At 34.1% G+C, this 18,857-nt stretch overlaps 1 protein-coding gene across 5 annotated transcripts in view; it reads left to right on the forward strand.

The window, feature by feature from the left end:
• Window positions 1-6,662: 6,662 nt before the first annotated feature.
• Window positions 6,663-18,857, forward strand: part of WDSUB1 (WD repeat, sterile alpha motif and U-box domain containing 1) — a 69,284-nt gene continuing 57,089 nt past the window's right edge. For 2 of the 5 annotated variants that reach the window (XM_074303385.1, XM_074303388.1), the window contains exons 1-4: window positions 6,663-6,901; window positions 9,426-9,515; window positions 9,630-10,045; window positions 12,677-12,861. In XM_074303385.1, the coding sequence (XP_074159486.1) occupies window positions 9,648-10,045; window positions 12,677-12,861 (583 nt within the window). In that variant the 5' untranslated portion in view covers window positions 6,663-6,901; window positions 9,426-9,515; window positions 9,630-9,647. The other 3 variants (XM_074303386.1, XM_074303387.1, XM_074303389.1) reach the window with 3 other exon arrangements.

An 18,857-nucleotide genomic window follows, 5' to 3' on the forward strand; every position in this document is an offset into this window, starting at 1 on the left:
TGCTTCTCTGAATGACGATTGGGGATTGCCTACTGTCCATGCACTGATCATGCTTGCAGAAACATATCAACAAAGTTGTACAACATAATAAACTGGAGCTCTTTTCACATCCTATGAGTCTCCCACCTCATTCATCTCGCCTCTGAGATCAAAGGGCTCATATGCCATGAACTCTTAAAAGATGGTTGCAACAACTAGCTCCCAGGGAACAGGGACAGGAGTTTAGAAGGGTGCCAGAGTGACCACTTCACAATCAAGCACTGCTACGTGGTCAAGACAATCTCTAACTTCTATGAAGACTCTAGAGGGAGAGCCCTCTGAACTGTACAGTTTCCAGACCAGGTAGAGTGTGGCAGAGAGCGGTTAAATAACCTAATGGGTAGAAAATAGGCACCCTACTCCCTTCAGACAAGGAAGCATATGTCAGGACTGTATATAAATGTATAAAAGAGCAGGGATTCACAATTCAATTAGGAGACATTAGGAAATTCCTGGACATTGCTTACAAAGTTTCTCCATAGTTACCTGAGGAGGGCTGTTATAACTGTGATAGATGAATTGTTTTTGGTAACCAGCTCACCACTTTTGATAAACAATGCCCAGGAAAAATACAAAATAATCTCATTACACAAAGTTTGAAATCAGAACCAGAAAAGGAGGTCAGGTAATTTACAGTGGGAGCACAGACAAGCCCATCTCTTAGCAGTAGATGTCCCTCTTCGGAGCCTGAGGAAGATGATAATGAATGGCCTCCCCTCCTCTACCACCTTTGGCCCCACCTTATTTTTGTGTCTATTAAGACCTACAGCTTTTCAAACACTCTCCTAATGTAAAAAATCAAATAAAAACTGAGGAAAAGCAGGATCAGAAGTATAAAACAAAGACTGCAGCAACACAGCGGACAAAAAGCAGAAAGTAATCAGTTATATTCTTTACCTTCACTTCAAAAAGATGTGTAGCTTGTGTACCATATTCTCAAAGACTGTAGGACTGGGGACTAATCCCAGAGGTGACAGGCCAAATGATATATGGCAAATGGATGTTACACATATGGGAAAAACATGCTTTCATGATACAGTTGACACTTATTCAGGCTTTAACTGCATCTTCTCAATAAGGGAAAGCTGCTTCACATGTAATAAATCATCTATTTTACTGTTTTGCCTCTATGGGTATCCCACACAACATCAAGACTGATAATGGACTCTCATATACCTCAAAAATATTAAAAACAGTTCTTACAGGAATTCTCCATACATCATATTTTTGGGATTCCTTACAACCCTACAACACAGGCCATTGTAGAAAGGACTAATCAGACCCTCAAGAGATTTATCAAAAAACAAAAATAGGGAGATGGAGGTAGGGTCACTCAGAAAGATATAAATCAGTGTACACAATAAATCACTTAAAATTTGATTCAAATGATTTAAGTCCAGCTATGAAATATTCTTTGGTGAACACAGAGAATCCCTCAAAGATAAGAAGACCCTCTTAGAATGAGACCATGATAATAAAAAAGGGTCCTGAAAAATGGGAGGGACATTATAGGGTTCTAATGTGGGGACCAAATATGCTTGTATCTCCACAGGATAAAAACTTCAGCAGTGGCGCCCCACCAAACATCTCAAAATCCTCCATAGAACTGAAGAGGAAAAGAAGGAAGAAGAGGCAACTATCCAACAAGAGAAGATGTGCCCCTAAGACCACTAGCAAGATGTTTTCTATGGATATAGATTTGTGTTACACACAATCAGGACTGGCAATAGAGGCCAAAAGGTGGGCTGGATACACTATGGCCTAGAATTGTCTCATGGGGTGGGAGATATTATGTGACACATTCTGGACATGAAGGGGATTCTCTGTCATAGCGACACCCTTGTCCACGTGGAAGGGTTACCGCAGTGTGTCTACATAATGGATCATCAGTTTGGACCTTTAGAAAGCACAAGCCTCCATGGGACACATTTTTGTCGATCAAAAATTGGGCCAGCAGTTTGGCACATGGAAAAACATCTTGCGACCTGATTTTTTGGTCAAATGGCACAAGGACTGAATACCAATTTTATACTAAAGCCTATCTGGGAGGGAAATATGAATTTATATGGGGAGATTGTGTAACTGTTAACTCTGTAACTGTTACCAAAGAAACATTAGATTTTTACAATATTACTTCTTGGATTTGTATACTGAAATTAAAAATCAGATTGTATTTGTGATCACTAGATCTCATGTATCAATGCTTCCTGTCAAAAATGAGAAACAGACCTTATCCCATTAGAAAAAAGAGAAGTATTATTGGAAATAGGAGCAGAAGTAGAGTTTTTGAAACTCTAGGCTCAGTCGCAATGTGAATCCAGATAAAACTGCTGAAAAAATAAAACATTGGTTTGATAAAACCTCTTTCATGGTGGTTAAAATTAGAATCATGGATTACCCTGTGTATTATGTTGTTACTGCTTTGTTGTTGCCCTGTAATATTAGAATGCTTTTATAGATCTTTCTCCACCATCCTTTCAGAGACTGCAGCTCAAGAAAGGATTTTTTAATCTAAAAAATAAAAAGGGGGAATTGCAAGAGTATAGCATTCTACTGAGAGGGAGTACCAAGGCCATCTCAATCTTTGATGCACAGTAAGTTTTCTGCCATGTTGCAGAAACACCCTTGTTGAGCAAGGAGCATTGATTTGTGATAGTGGGAACAAGTATAAACCGAGGGTCACAGCTATGTGAACAGGGATGCCTGAACAGGGCCTCTAACCTGTGAGCAAGCTGCTGACTTGGCTCTCCTCCCATTGGTAGATACTATGTATATGCAAAGCCCATGAGCTGCTTCTTTGAATGGTGATGAGGGATTGCCTACTGTCCATGCGCTGATCATGCTTGCAAAAATGTATTATCAACAAAGCTGCACGGCATAATAAACTAGAGCTCTTTTCACATCCTATGAATCTCTTGTCTCATTCATCTCACCTCTGAGATCAAAGGGCTCATATGCCATGAGCTCTTAAAAGATGGCCGCAACATAGTTATATGATTAAAAAGTACTCTAAATCACAATTGATTAGAGAAATGAAAATTAAAACAATTCTGGGCATCAACTCATATTTACCAGAAAAAAACAAATGCTAAAGGGGATGAGGGGAAAATAGATATACCAATGAACTGTTAGTGGTGTAGTGAATTAGTCCAACCATTCAAAGAACAATTTGGAACTAGGCCAAAGGGTTTATGTAATTTTGAATACTCTTTGACCCAGTAATGTTACTTCTTCTTTTGACTTTGTTTTATTGTTTGTAAATGACTCCTGGCATCATTAATTTCTACTTGCTCTATCCCAAAAACTGAAGAAAAAAGAAAAGGATATATATGTACAAAAATATTTATAGCAGCTCTTTTTACTGGAGCAAAAGATTGGGAATTGAGCGCATATTTTTCATTGAGGAATGGCATATGATAGTGAAGCACCATTGTGTATGGAAAATAATGAGAGGAAAACATGGTAAGCCCCATGTTAACTGAAGCAAAATGAAATGAGAACTAGGAGATCATTGTGCATAATGATCAGTACCAGGAATTTTGTAATGATGATCTGTTGAGGGATAGGTCAATTCTCTGAGAGCCTCTGCAACTGTGAATCATAACATCTGAAGGAGTTGCAGAGATAAGTTGAATGAGATAAACTGGAGGCAAAGAGAAGAGGAGAGAGATTAGACAATGCAATAGCCTTTCAGTCACAACAGCAACTGCCTCAGTCTCCTTGTATTATCTTCTCACAAGAGAAGATCCATTCTGGATTGGATCTCCAGCAATCAGGTGGCTCCCATGTATTCCAATAGCTCTTCCATGTATTCCAACAATGATCAACTGAAAAACTTGGTTTTTTCTGATCAATATATGATTTAAGCCAATTTTAAAGGATTCATGATGAAAAAAATGCTATAAAACTGGAGAGAACTAATGAAAACTGAATACAAATTGAAGTATGATTTTCTCACTTTTTATATTTTCTTGCTTTTAAAAAAATGGCTAAAATGGAAATGTTTTGGATTATTTCACATGTATAACTGGCATATTGTTTGCCTTTTTAGTGAGTGGGAAAGCAATGGTAAGGAGCTTAAAATATAAAAAAAAAGAACGTTAAACATAATTTTTAAAATGTTAAAACAAAATAAACATCAACAGAAATTATGTGTTAAGATATTAACGCAAAAGATAGTCATACACGATCAGGCAGATTGGAATAATTTGAGTTTGCTTTTTAAAAAATGAATTTTCATTAATTTTTTATCACCTATATTTCCCAATATAGTTTTATCTCCTTCCAGAAAGCCATTCCTTAAAACAAAGAGGAAGAAAAGAAAGTACATTATTATTTCTCTTCTTTGAAATCATGCAGTCATTTTAATTTTACATATTTTTATATCTGAGGGTCATTAAATTTTCTGAAGGCAATTTAAATCTTTTCCCCTTATATAATTCTAACCCAACCCATTATTTTATTATGTCTCAGGTATGTATAAATACAAAGTTGTACATATAGAAAAGGGTCATAAGTTGTTGATGCAACTTCATAGTCTTAATATAGGCAATATAATCTTCATCCACTTGATTTTCCAGTGTGGATAACTTAGCCAAATTATTTAGAATAGTTATGGATTTTATTTAGGAAATTCTGCAGTGTTTCTGGATTTGAAGTAACTAGTATGTCATCACAGAAATTGAAGGACCACACCTATAGAAAATCTTTTGGTGAAGTTTTGCCCCCTATTTTATGTCGGATGTTTTATTATCAGATGGTAGTTGAACAAGGTTACCTATTTTATCTTTCATAAATCTTATTTGTATAAAATTTTTGCAGGATTTGCAGAAAATTAGGAGTTCTAAAAGGTGATGCACACTGACTATATTGACAGAAGTAAAGTCTAGAAATTAATGCATTTTCTGAGGAAATGTAATGTTTTATTTTGGACATTTTGAATTTGAGATGCTTCCAGGGCATCAAAATGCCCAGTTGGTGAGGTGTATATTAGAACTTACAAATGGCTAACACCAGATATTCATTTTCATAGAGAAGACTGCTTCTACAGAAGCTGATGAATGTAAGGCCTAGACTTACAAATAAGGGGTCCAGTGCATAGAGAGCTAGACCTGGAGTCAGACTCACTTGACCTTGGGTAAGTTACTTAACCTTCTGTGTCTCAGTTTTCTCATAGTAAAGTAAGCTGAAGAAGGACATGGCAAACTACTCCAGTATCTTTGCCAAGAAAACCCCAAATAGGGTCATGAAGAGGAAATGTGAAGCAGGGTAATGAAAAACCAATGGAGTGCAATGTTATGAAAATTCAGGGTAGAGTTATCTAGGAGAAGTGGGTCAAAGACATCAAATGCTGCAGAAAATTCAAGAAGGGTGAGGACTGAGAAAAGCCTATGAAACTTGGCAATTATAAGATTATCGGTAACATTTTGTAGGAGTATGACTATGAAAGGGAACCTGTTGCCAAGGAGATTCTTTTCTTTATAAGTTGGTATAGTTACTTTTCTTCTGAAATTTCGTGTGAGAACAGGAGTAAAGAAACAGAACTGGGAATCATCAGCACAGAAAAAATTATGTGTTCTAGGAAATCTTAATACTGCATTGCAGCTCTGTCCCTTAATTCTAAACCCTTCAAAGGTTTGTTTTGCCACTGGCTTCATTTTTTCTACAATAAAATGATAGGATAGGGCAATATTCTTTATTTTTAATTATTAAGTATTTTTTTCTCTCCTCCCATTTCCCTTCCTCTGCTGGCAAAAAACCCACAAAATCCTTGGTATAAATAAGCAATATTGAAGCAAAACAAATTCTCATAATGGTCATTCTGCATGTTATGGACTATATTATTTCTAAAATTCCCTTGAACATACATATCTACTTAAGAGCAGATAAGCTCAGGAGGGATAGACGTTTAGAGCTGTCACCCACAGTTAAAGAAAGGGTGATAGATATCCCCAGAGAGCATCTAGTTACCTTCATCTTACAAACGAAGAGACTGAGTCCCTAGAGAGATGAAGTGTTTAAAGTCAAAGGGGGATACGCTCCTCCTAGGCAGAAACCCCTAGGTCTTCTCCCTAGATTATTCTTAACCAAATAGAGGAAGGAGTTCCAACCCTCCCTCCCTTCCTTCCTTCTCAATAATAGTTTTTATTTTTTCAAATACACGCAGACAGTTTTCAACATTCACCTGTGCAAAACTTTGTGTTCCAAACTTTTCTTCCTCCCTCCCCAACTGTTTCTAAATTAAAATGGGACGGTACACACATTAGACACTTCATTACAAGAACACCTCCATCAAAAGAGAGGCAGCTTAGTTTAGGAGGCAGAGACAGGAAGATCCGCTTCTATTTCCGCCTCAGTCACAAACTGAGACCCTAAGTCTGTAAGTTGGGGAAGGGGCCGACCTGCACTAGAAAAGGACTTTTAAGGTTCAAAACTGTCCCTGACATCACAGGCCCAGACCCTACGCTTAATTCTGTTTCTAAAAAAAAAAAATAAATAAAAAAATAAATGTTTTTTTCAAAAGCTTCTAAGAAGTTTTCTTCTTTATTTCTTTTCTCCTCCTCTGCCTCCACCCACAACACAGGACGCTCATGCGCAATCCGTCGCACCACCCCCAGCCCCGTCCTACGGAAGGCAGGTCCTCCCCCTTTTCCTCCCCACCTTCGACTTCACCTGTCCTGCCCGCGTGACGTATGTATATATAGGCTCTGGGGGACCAGCGCCCGAGGGCGGGGCGCCAAGAGCGGCGCCACCAGCGCAGTACCCAAGATAGGAAGGGCCCGCCCGCGGCCGGCTGTACCAGAAGTCACCGCGGCCCCGGGACTCGCTGACCAGACGAGCCGCCGTCGCCGCCTCGTGACAGGTGGGAAGCGAGGATGCTCGGGACGCTCGTGGCCCCGCCTCCTCCGACACCCCCCCTCTCCTTCCCTTCCTCCCTTCCTCTGGCGGGCGCGCACGCGTCTCCTCCCTTACCCTCCTGCGGTCCCGAGCCCGGATGCCCTTTATACACCTTGACAGATGGACGTCCGGGAAGACTTTAGGATAGTTTGCTCCTTGAAATTGGCGGAAAACCGGGGGTCTGCACCTGCCTCTCCTTACTCCTGCACCCCCATCCGGCCCCGAATGCTCCGGGTGCAGCCCCTAGAGGCTGGTGTGGGAGGGGGCTGCCCGCACGCTGGAAGTTGGGACTAGAGGGTGGGTCATTCTAGAATTGGTGAGAATAGTTCTGTTTTACTCCTTGGACATCTCGTCTGGTGCACGTTACTAACCACACCCATTTTACGGAGGAGGAAACTGGCAGACTGCTTTAAGTTGTTTGCCCGGGCTCTTGAATATCCGAGTCGGGATCTGACCTCGGGTCTTTACTCCAGATCCAGGTTCTGTGCGCTCTCCCTGGAGTAGGGATCTTGTTTGTCTTCTCTGAATCCTGTTCGGGCTCCCAGCGGCGTTCTGGCAGGAAGCCCAAGCCCCGGAGTCTGGCCTGAACCACCCAGACCTAAGTGGGGTCTCCAGGGAGCCCAGATAAACAATTGTTTCCCTTATTAAACCAAATTCGGTGTTGGTCCGGAACGGAGTTTAGAGGTCACTTTCTAGGGGAGAAGCTGGGTTCTCTGGAAGTAGAGACCAAAGCTCAAGTAACAGTGGAGAGATGGGAAACCCGTTTAAAAAGTTTGTCAGTTAACCAAAGGAACATGATATTTTTCAGTTGCAGTAATGTGTATTGCTCAAGAATATTATTCAGTTTATGTGTATTCAGTTTCAGTTGCAGTAATGTGTATTGCTCAAGTATATTATTCAAATCATCAAATTCAAGGGAGTTTGAGGGGGTTTTGCTCCTTAATCTGCTCTGGTGTTGCAGAGCTGGTTTTGTCTGTAATCTATTTTATCTATAATCTGCAATTTATATTGAAATGCTTTTTTTTTTTTAAGTTTTGATACAGCAGAGCTTTCCATATAGAGGGCAAGTCAACAGCTCCTTTGCTCTCCTGGTTTTAAAATTAATTTTATTTTTGCCATTTAAAATATGTGCTTAGGAAGCAAATACAAAAGAAAACAAATGAACTGTATACCTCAGCAAACCAGCAAATAAAATCTCAAATTAACAGATTAGTAATGCCCTTTTAGGGAAAATCAGGATAAAGCTTTTCCCAGAAAATAAGCAACTTGGCGATACTAATGTAAGCTGGAAATTGGAGAGTGCACTCGATGGAAAATGAACTGCAGGGAGTGCAAACAAACTCACTTGGGAGTACCCCCTCCTTAGGGATATATACAGAGAAGAGCTCTAACCTTGTTGAGGTTAAAAGATTTTAGGCTTGAAACTAAACCATAAACAGATTCAAAGTCAGTGCTGTCTTGATTTTGGCATCCTCTGCTTCTTTCCATTGCTGTTATTTAATAGGACTCTGCAAACAATCGCAGTTTCAGAGATACCCCTCCTACTGAAAGAACATTGGAAAAATCTACCTGGGAAGAGGGAGGGAGAGGTCACAAAGACTTTTTTTCAAAAAAGATCTTTATCCAAGAAATTAGTTTTAGTATCTGGTACAGCTGGCCAAACCTTGCAGCAGATTTGTGGAAAGTTAAGATAAAATATGTGACCAGCTACCCTCAGTGATAACTACTTTCTAGCAATTTTCCAATTGTTGTCAAATGCTTTTCTTTGCCATGTGTTGGGTTACCTACTATTTTAACAACAATTTGACTAAAAATAAATTTATGTGTAATATTGAAAAATCTTAGAATTCTGAACAATGACCACTTCCAGAGGTAGAATCTAGGTCTAGAAGGAAGCATACTTTGTCAGATATGGCCTTTGTGTTGATTTGTTTTGAAAATGTTCATGAAGCTCCATTGAAGTATACTCTTAAGACATTTTTCTCTATTCATCTTGTCTTTGACAGAAGCTTTTCTGCCTTTGAGCTTTCTTTGTAACTGACTAGTATTAACAAGGCTTTTATACTATCTTTCTAGCATATAGCATAAATCAGAAAATAATATTTTAATGCTATCAGTCCTACACTACTAACTGACTGATTTCCATGGCTCATGTTTTCTTGCTTCCATTTCTTTGTTCATATTGCCTGCTATTCTGTACTGTCATTGAATCCTATCCTTTAGATCCCATCTTGAATGTTCATTTCTTCTGGATAACTTCCCTAACTCCCAAATTTACTCCCACAACTCTTTGAAGTTATCGTAAAACTTTATACCTATTAAGAATTTTGATTTTCTTGCTTTACATTTATGTTTGCATGGATTATATTATAGATCATCAGCCTCAGAGAATCAGGGACTGTATCTCAAGCTTTGTATCATCCCCTGAGCCTATTCACTGTTTTGTATATAGAGCTTGCTAAATGTTTTTGCATTTTTTTCCCCAAAAGATCAAGGAAGATGAAGAAGAGAAGGCATTTGGATTTAGCAAATAAGAAGTCATTGGTGGTAATCAAAGTAGCAATTTTCATCTTGAATAGGTATGTAAAATGAAATATTTAAAATAGATTTTGTTCTTTTGACAAAGATGGGAGTTGTGTTTATCAGAACATTAAGGAAGAGGGAATTTTTATTTTATTTATTTTTAATTGCAGGGTATTTACATAAGAAACATGGTGACACTAATTCATACACTAGCAGATCATGGTGATGATGTCAACTGCTGTGCCTTTTCTTCTTCCCTTTTGGCTACTTGCTCCTTGGACAAGACAATTCGTCTCTATTCATTAAATGGCTTTAATGAACTTCCATATTCTCCATTAAAGTATCATACATATGCTGTCCATTGCTGCTGTTTTTCACCCTCAGGACACGTTTTAGCTTCCTGTTCTACAGATGGTACAACTGTTTTATGGAATACTCAAACTGGACTCATTTTGGCAGTGTTGAATCAACCCAGTGGCAGCCCTGTAAGGGTGTGCAGATTTTCTCCAGATTCTACGTATTTGGTGTCAGGAGCAGCTGATGGCACTGTGGTCTCATGGAATATGCAGACACATAAGTTGTTTAGGTATGAATCTTCTTATTTATTTTTATTGTATTAGAAGAATAATCAAAAAAATCATTAAAAAGCTGAATGTTGTGAGATGTTTTGAAAATGTATTAGATGTATAACCTATATCAGATTGCCTACCACCTCAGGGAGTGGGGAGGGAAAGGAAGAAGGATAGATAGCATTTGGAACTCAAAATTTTTAAAAAATGTTTAAAATTGTTCTTTAAATAAAGTGTTAAAAATGAAACCTAACTTGAGGAAATTATTAAAAAAAACATCAGAGGGTCACATCAGTTATCTAAAGATCTAGAAAGAGAAAATAGAGATTCAGCAAAAGCTATGATGGATTTGATCGTAAGATTTTTATACTTATGTTTTAGACTTTTTTGCAATGTTATTAATATATTTAGTTATAATATCACCTTTATATTCAAATATTTATTTTCACTTTTAAAAAGAAGATTTGTGATTAAGAATATCCATTTTTAAAAACAAGAATATTTGTAACTTTATGACTTGTAAATTGGAATGAGATGAAACTGGTTTTGAGCTTACATTGTTATAGGGAACTCTATATGAAGAAATTCTGACCAATGTACATACTACCTTTCTTCTCCCTTCTCTATTAGCCATTTTAAACTCTTATATAATTTTTTTAAACATTTAATTGTTTCTTGATTTTTAAGTATTTGAATAATCATATTTTATATTTATATATTCATTTTAAAAAAGGAAATTTTATTTAGAGTTTCAGTGCCTCTGGTTGTCATTTTGCTCCTAATTTAATAACTCTTCTAATGTTTTATTTTTCCTTAGCCATAAAATGAGGAGTTGTTAAAGACCATTAGTTTAATGCTTTGATTTTCAAACCCAGGAAAAAGAAAAACTTTGTGCCCAGAAATATTTTATCTTCAGTTTTAAAAAAAGAAACACTGATGATAAAGAAGGCTTGTAATTTTATTACTTATAAATTGGAATGGAATGCGACTGAGCCTGTGATTTCATTGATATATAGATAACTCTCTGTTAAAAAAAAAAAAAAAAAAAAAAAGGTATTTTTATCATAGAGGATGAATGCAGATGAGCATCTCTGCCTGTTAAGGACTTACATAGTTGCTTGTGGCACTGAGAGATTACAGAAATAGTCACTCAAGGTTATATAGCCAGTGTTTGAAACATGAACCTAGCTCTTCTTTTTCCAAAATTGGTTTTCTCTTTCCTATTTCCACTTTAAAAACATATATTTTAAAATTGTTATTACTTTAAGGCTGAGTGAATATATTTATTGAGGGGGTAGGGTAGGGCTGCTTATGTGGAAGTTTTAGTGTGGAATAAGGCCAAAGAGGAAGACCAAGAATCTTGGCATATATTGATATATGTTTAAGTTTAAGACTAAGACTAAAGTTTTTTTCATTGGTTTTCATGTAATTTGATTTAAATAAAAATAAGCTTACTAATTATGAGATTTCCATTTATTCATTTTGCTTTTAATATAGGGAGAACCTGATATGAGCATTTCCTAAGCAGCTATGTTAAGTATCCTTTATTGGATTTTTATATAAATATGCAGTTTATTTCAGTTTTGTTTTCATTAGCCAAATTGTTGTCTTTATTTTTTTCAAAAATTCTTTTACATACTTTTGAGAACTATTAATTACTCCATCCTAATACCAACAATTCTCTAATTTGAGGAGAAAGAGGAAGGTAGTCATTTTCAAGCAATATGTAGAAACATTATATAAAAAATGAAATGAAAGATGCCGATAATAAAATACTACAATCATAGGTAGTGATATATAGAGTTAAAGTTATCTTAAGGGAAATTTTTTTTAAACTAAAGGGATCATGGCTTATGATTTTGGCACTTAGTCTTCCTAGTTTTAATTTTTAGCTAATAATATACAGGGTATGTATACAGTAATTTAGACACTGGATGGGGCACTCCACTAATTACTGAATTTTCACTAATTTTAAGAAAATAATTGAGTATGTAATTATCATAATACCTTACCTTTTTTTTTTTCCCCCTAAAGTTAGGTTTAACTTTAGCATTCTTTTTCTAAGATGAATTTGTGTTAGGAAGAAAGAAGTAAAATGGAAAAATTTATGTTTCTAAAGGATTATTTGGGTTTGGAGAAAGTTAGGTTTTTAAAAACTCAAATATATAAAATTAATGTGAATGTGTTCAATTTAAATTTATTATGTTTAGGTCAGGCTTTATAGTTATTTTGAAGATAAAAGTATATTTGATAATATTGTATGTACTTGCTGTTTTAATGTGTTTGTTATGAAACTACTTTGACACTCTCCTTTATGAATATCTCTGCATAAAGAGATAAATGTAAATTGACTTTAGATTAGGATATAGGCAGTTTGGTCTTATGAAATATATTATTTTGAGATAACATTAAAATTTTCACTTTCTTTTAAGAGAACAAGTTTCAACTTAATCAGAGGTTTTCCCCCCACTTTGGGCATATATTAAATTTCCTTATTGTAAAGGAATAGTAATAGTCATTTTTTACCTTTTTAAATAATAGCTAGCATTTATGATTTTTTGCATTATCAGATTATAGTTAGAAGTTATATTTTCAAAACAAAAGATGTATAAAGTCAAATTCCTGTATTCTTTAACTCTTTATTTCAGATGTGGTAGTGTTAAAGATGGTTCCTTGGTGGCCTGTGCATTTTCTCCTAATGGAAGCATCTTTGTCACAGGATCGTCATGTGGAGACTTAACAGTCTGGGATGATAAAATGAGGTGTTTACATCGTGAAAAAGCACATGATCTTGGAATCACCTGCTGTGATTTTTCTTCACAGCCAATTTCTGGTTAGTTGTTACTGTTTTAAGTGAACCTGCTTTATATTCTTTTCTACTATAATTTGATGCTTTTAAAAAATCATTATTAGATATAACAATCACTAGTATATGTTGATATTAATAAGTATCACATATTAAGTTCTCAATTCTATCCTATAATTTCCTTGTTCTTCTTTATGATAAAAAGATATCATAAGTAACTAAACTAGTATGTCTGGGATGATTCAACTATTGATAGTATCAGATACACAAATTCATTAAATGTTGTTATTTATGGAAGAAAACCATTCATTTATTCTATTTTTGAAACTGCAACACAAGGAGGATTAGAATTTGATGAAGTATTTTATATGATGCATACGTTGGAATAACTTAATTGAAATTTGTATTTTTTACATTTTAATATTGAGTTTCTCACTCAGTTTAAAAATTTACAACTTTTCAATTATGTATTTATAGTAATTCTAAGCAATGAAAAACAGGTAATCTGAAAATGCTGTAGATAAAATTATTGAAGCTGAAATAATATTTGAGATATATGTTTACATTAGAATCTAAATAGGGAAAAATTTGATTTTCATGAATAAGTAATTCCATTGGCATTTAAAGATGCTTCTTTAGCTCAGATTTGAAATCACTCAGAAGATCTTTTAGATATGTATAAATTTTGAGGGCATTTATAAAAATATCTAACTTTTTACTGGTTAACAGGAAAGGGTCTTTAATCTTTATAATGAACATAAATTAATATTTGTGAATTTATAGTTATTTCTTAAGAGATGTATTAAATTTGTAAATAAGAATATTCAAGTAAAGAATACCCATCAGGAATATAAACCAGTCTAAGTCATTTCACACAAGAGTTCTATTCCTCCAGAAATTCATGTAGATCAAATAATGTTTAAAATATACCAAGTGAACATACTATTGTAAAGTCGAATCTGAGTAACATGTTCAGTAACATGAGTAATTCTTGTTTTAGTGCATTTAGTAACTTAAAATAAAGTCAGTCTTTAAATGTTCTGTAGAAATAAAGACAAGCCTAAGTAACTGTGGGAACATGAATAGCTAGGTTGAGCCAATAAAATAAGAGTATTACCTGAATTAATTTTCACATTCAGTGATGTACCAGTACAAATACCAAAAGAATACTTTATATAACTAGAAAAAATGACAAAAATTATTTCAAGGAAAAAAAGGTCAAGAATTTCACTGATAAAAATGAAATAAATGGCAAGTAAAGGGGGTCTATTCATATCAGAAATCAAAAAAAGTAATACTTATTAGAATGATTAGAACTAGGTTAAAAATTATGTTGGCTCAACCTACAATCTAAGCAACTGTTTTTTCACTTAATTAGGTCTATCTTTACTTCTGTAAGAATTGTTTTATAGTTCATAAATTCACACTTTTTTTGTTTAAACAGAGTTTTTGGATGTGTCTTGGTAGCTATATTCTCTAATACTTTATACCTTCTATAGTTATTTGAATAAAATTTTGCTTTCTAGCTTTTTTTGCTGAACTTTATGGTTTATATAGATTTATTAATTTTTCCTGCAACTTTGCAAAATTTATTCATTATTTTAATTCTTTTATTCAACTCTTTTAGGTTTTTTAAGTGAATCTTATCATTAGCAAAAAAAGTAATTTTATTTATTCTTTCTCTAAGCTTTTTTTTGTCATACATTGTTATTCCTACCAATTTTATAGATCAGGAACCTAAGACTTAAGAGAGTTTTATGTGACTTACACATTGACCTAGTAATGGTCTTTCTAATTCTAAGCCCAGAATTCTATTGTGATAGTGCCTTTTCTTTTGCATCATTTATATCATAGCATATCACTAAGTATAAAATAAGTTCTAAGAATTATTTGGCTGAATAGAGATCATTTCTCACTATAGTATTGTGATCTCCTTCCATAGTCTCCTTGGCCCAACTCAAATCATACCCCTTCATATGCCCCAAAGGTGAGCTTGGTTCTAGCTGTGTGGCTGTTTCAAAGGCAATATCTTCTTTGAAAATGTTGCCTGCTGTGTAAAGGACATACATATATGTAGTATTTTCATAATGGGAAGGATCAGTTAGTCCATGAAAGAGTAAGATTCAGAACCACATTTCTGCTCTAGCTGCAGATTTAAGGAATTCTCCTTTATTGCCAGCTTGAAGTTATAGTATGTTAGAAAAGGAAGAATCAGTCATGCCAGTGATAGGTTTGTTCTGATTTTGCTTCTTCATTTTTAAATCACTAGCTGCCACCTAATTTAGCTATATTTGCTTGTTTGCCTACATAGCATAAAAATTGGATGAATTTAGCATTGGGGCAAGAGTGGCTTCTTTTGGTTCCATTCTTAGTCATTGATGTAGACATTTCTTCCATCTATCACAGTTAAAGCACCTCATTACTTATCTGTCTTGTGAGCTTTTAACAACCTTCTTCAATAGGTCTACTGCAGGTGATCCACCTAATATATTAGGAGGTTTATTTTTTTTCTGCTTCCAACAAGAAAATACCAGTAAGACATATGGGCTGTCTTGCTTATTTTCCCCTCTTGCCACATAATCCACCAATTTTTTTCTGTCATAATGATGATAATTTTTATTCTTATTCTTATAGTTCCATATTTGTTATGTTTTGGGTACTGAAACAGTGTAACAGACAGAGTGCTGTGATACATCTCTCTATTGTCTTTTGAGGTTTTTTGATTTTTTTATTCTTCAGAGACTAATATTCTGTGATTCAAAAATACAAAATTTTTGCATTAAAAAGATAAGTTTTAAAAACATTGATTTTTAGTGAGAAGTTTAGGATCCAAGAGCTATACAGTTTCTGAAAGGCTTATATAGTCTACTCTCTTCCTGTTGAATTATGGGTCTAACGCATTGTCTTATTTGCTTATATGTGAAACATGCTAACAAGTGCCCTGTTTTCTACCACATCATCTTTAGGGAATCCCTTTTCAACTTGAACCCTACATAGGTCTCTCCATGTCTGTAGCGAACCTTTGATGAGCATCCATCTCTTTTATGTTACATCTAATACATGCAGAGAACAACCTTATCTATTTTGCTAGGTCTTTAATGAAAACTTATTAAAACATTTGTTTTTATAAGTATATATTATTTTTCTCTTCTACTCTCCCTCCATAGAGGAGTAAAGCAAAAGAAACCCTGATGATGAATATGTACAATCAACAACCAAAAAAAAAAATCCCCCATTGACCATGTACAAAAATATTACCTTGATAGGAAGTGGATAGTGCCTTTAATTTTCAATGCCTTAGACTTGTGTTTTATCACATTAATCAAAATTCTAAAATTTTTCTAAGTTGTTTTTCTCTTTAATGTAGTTGTCATTCTTTAAGTTGTTCTTTTAATTCTGTTCACTTCATCTGCATTAGGTTGTAGGAGGCTTCTCAGTTTCCTCTGTAACTGGCCATTTTAAAATTTCTTATGGCACTGTAATTTTCCATTATATTCAATCAATCAATCAGAATTTTATAAAGTACCTAGACACCATGCTAAGAGATAAAGATCAAAAAGGAGACAAAAAATAACCCTTGTTCTCTAAGTCTAGTGGAGAACACAGCATATAAACAAATATATAGAAATCAATCAGGATACAGAATAAATACAAAATAATTAACAGAAGCTAAGGCCCTAGAATTAAGAGGAATTGGGAAAGGCTTCTTATAAAAGATGGGACTTTAATTGGAATTTTAAAGGAAACCAAAGAAGTCACTGGGCAAAGTTGAGGAAGAAAGCATTTCAGGATTCTCTGACTGAAGAGTATCTCCTTAGTATCCATTTGGAAAAAAATTGCTATAAATAATTTTGTAAATACAGGTCCTTTTTCTCTTTCTTTGATCAACCAACATGCACAGTTTGGGTAAATCTTGATTGGACCATTTAACAGTATTAGTAACAGTATCTAGTGTTACTACAAAAATAGTGTGCCTATTTTCTAGTAATCTTACCAATACTAGTCATTTTCCTTCATTGTCTTCTTTGTCAATTTGATGGGTTTGAAGCTTAACCTCATTGTATTCATTTAAATTTTTAATAATAAGTGATTTAGAGAATTTTTTCATATGGCTGTTGATAATTTGAATTTCCTCCTTTGAAGACTGCATGTACATAATACTTTAACCATCTATTAATTAGGAAATGGCTCTTATAAATTTTAATCTGTTCCTTATGTATCTTGGAAATGGAATCTTTGTCAGAGAAACTCACTTCAAAGATTATTTTCCAGTTAATTTGTTTGTCATCTAATTTTATCTAGGTTAAAATTGTTTGTTCAAAAATTTAAATTTTACATGATCAAAATTGGCTGTTTTATCTAATATAATAATCTGTATTTAATGTTTAATCATGAACTCTTTATCTTTTAAATTGAAAAATATCTTCTTCCTCGTTTGCTTATAATAGCACCTTTAAATCCAAGTCATTTTCCTTTGAAGTTTATCTTCATATATCTAATTTTTGCAAATTGCTTTCTAGTTCTATCAGCAGTTTTTTTGTCAAATAGCAAATCTGTACTCCCATTAATTAGAGTAGTTGCCTTTATTGAGTCCTAAACTACTTGTGCTTCTGTGTTTTGGTATCTAATTTGTTCCACTTATTGACCTCTCTATTTTTTAACCAATACCAACTCATCTTACTGATGACTACTTTGTTTGATATCTGCTACTGATAAATTCTCTTTTCTTCCTAACCTTCTTTAAGTTTTTATCCTTGAGAGTTAGACCTTTTGTTTTCCATATGCATATCATTATTATTTTTTCTAGCTCCTACTGTCATTGAAGGTGAAAATGGTTGTTGTGTATTGTTTTGTCTTTTTCAATTGTATATAAATTCAAAAGACTATGCTATAAAAAATCTATTAAATATTAACTATAGTTCTATCATATTAACTTGTCCCAAAGATAAAAATGAAAAGTTTTTCTGGATGCTAACCACTTTTGTGTTCTGCTATAAGGAACTTTTTTGTTGACATGTTTTTCAAATGTCCACTAAAGAAAATATAGTGGATTAAGCCAAAGTAGATTGCCATATCCTCAGGTCAGTATCTTTTCTTTAAAAGTATATTTTTAATAGCATTTCATGATAGTTCCTTCTGTGACATCATCCTCAGAGGACAAGAATATAGTCTTAAATTCTAAAATTTCTCTATGCAAGTTTATCATTCATTCATTAACTAATTGATTGAATATACTAATCTCAATAAATTAATTAATTCTATTAAGTGAATGTTTCTATTTGCACAGGTTATTTAAAGTCATTTCTTGATTATGATTTATTAATAAGAATCAGTTACAAAAGCATAACTGCATTTTATCCAAGACCCATAGATAAAAAGCTCAATGTATTTAAACTAAGCCATTATACCTTCTTATGGTCAATTTGTGATTATCTTCAAAGGGGATTATCCAAATTATAGCTGGATTATCCCTAACAAATCTTGCTTTTAACTTCCTTATTTAATTAAGAAATTGAACACTTCCATTTCTACCTCTTTTTCCATAGCTTTGCATTTCTTGCTTTGTATTAATGTTATAAAGTGTTTTATTGTCCACTAATAGCATGGAATAAGAAAGCTAGGAAGAGCTAAAGTGGGAGAATGTTGGAAAACCACATAACTTCCTAACTCTTCTGTCTTAATAAAATGTTCAGTATGACTTCATTATTATGCTTCAAATAATTCATTTGAATGAATTTCATGAACATTCAGTTGCATTTTAGTGAGTTATATTTAAGAAATATTATGTTTTATTTCCAAACAATAGGATAATTTTTAAAAATTAATTTTATATGTAAATCATATGCAATTCACAAGTATTTTGCTTTTATTGATTTCTTATTTTTCTCTTTTTTCTTTTCTTTTTTTTAAGTAATAGCTTTTTATTTCAAAATATATGCAAAGATACTTGTTTTTTTTTTTATCTTCAAAAAATGTGCAAAGATAGTTTTTGACATTCACCTTTGCAAAACCTTGTGTTCCAA

Source organism: Sminthopsis crassicaudata, chromosome 3, assembly GCF_048593235.1.
Source record: "Sminthopsis crassicaudata isolate SCR6 chromosome 3, ASM4859323v1, whole genome shotgun sequence".
NCBI classification, from domain to species: Eukaryota; Metazoa; Chordata; class Mammalia; order Dasyuromorphia; family Dasyuridae; genus Sminthopsis; species Sminthopsis crassicaudata.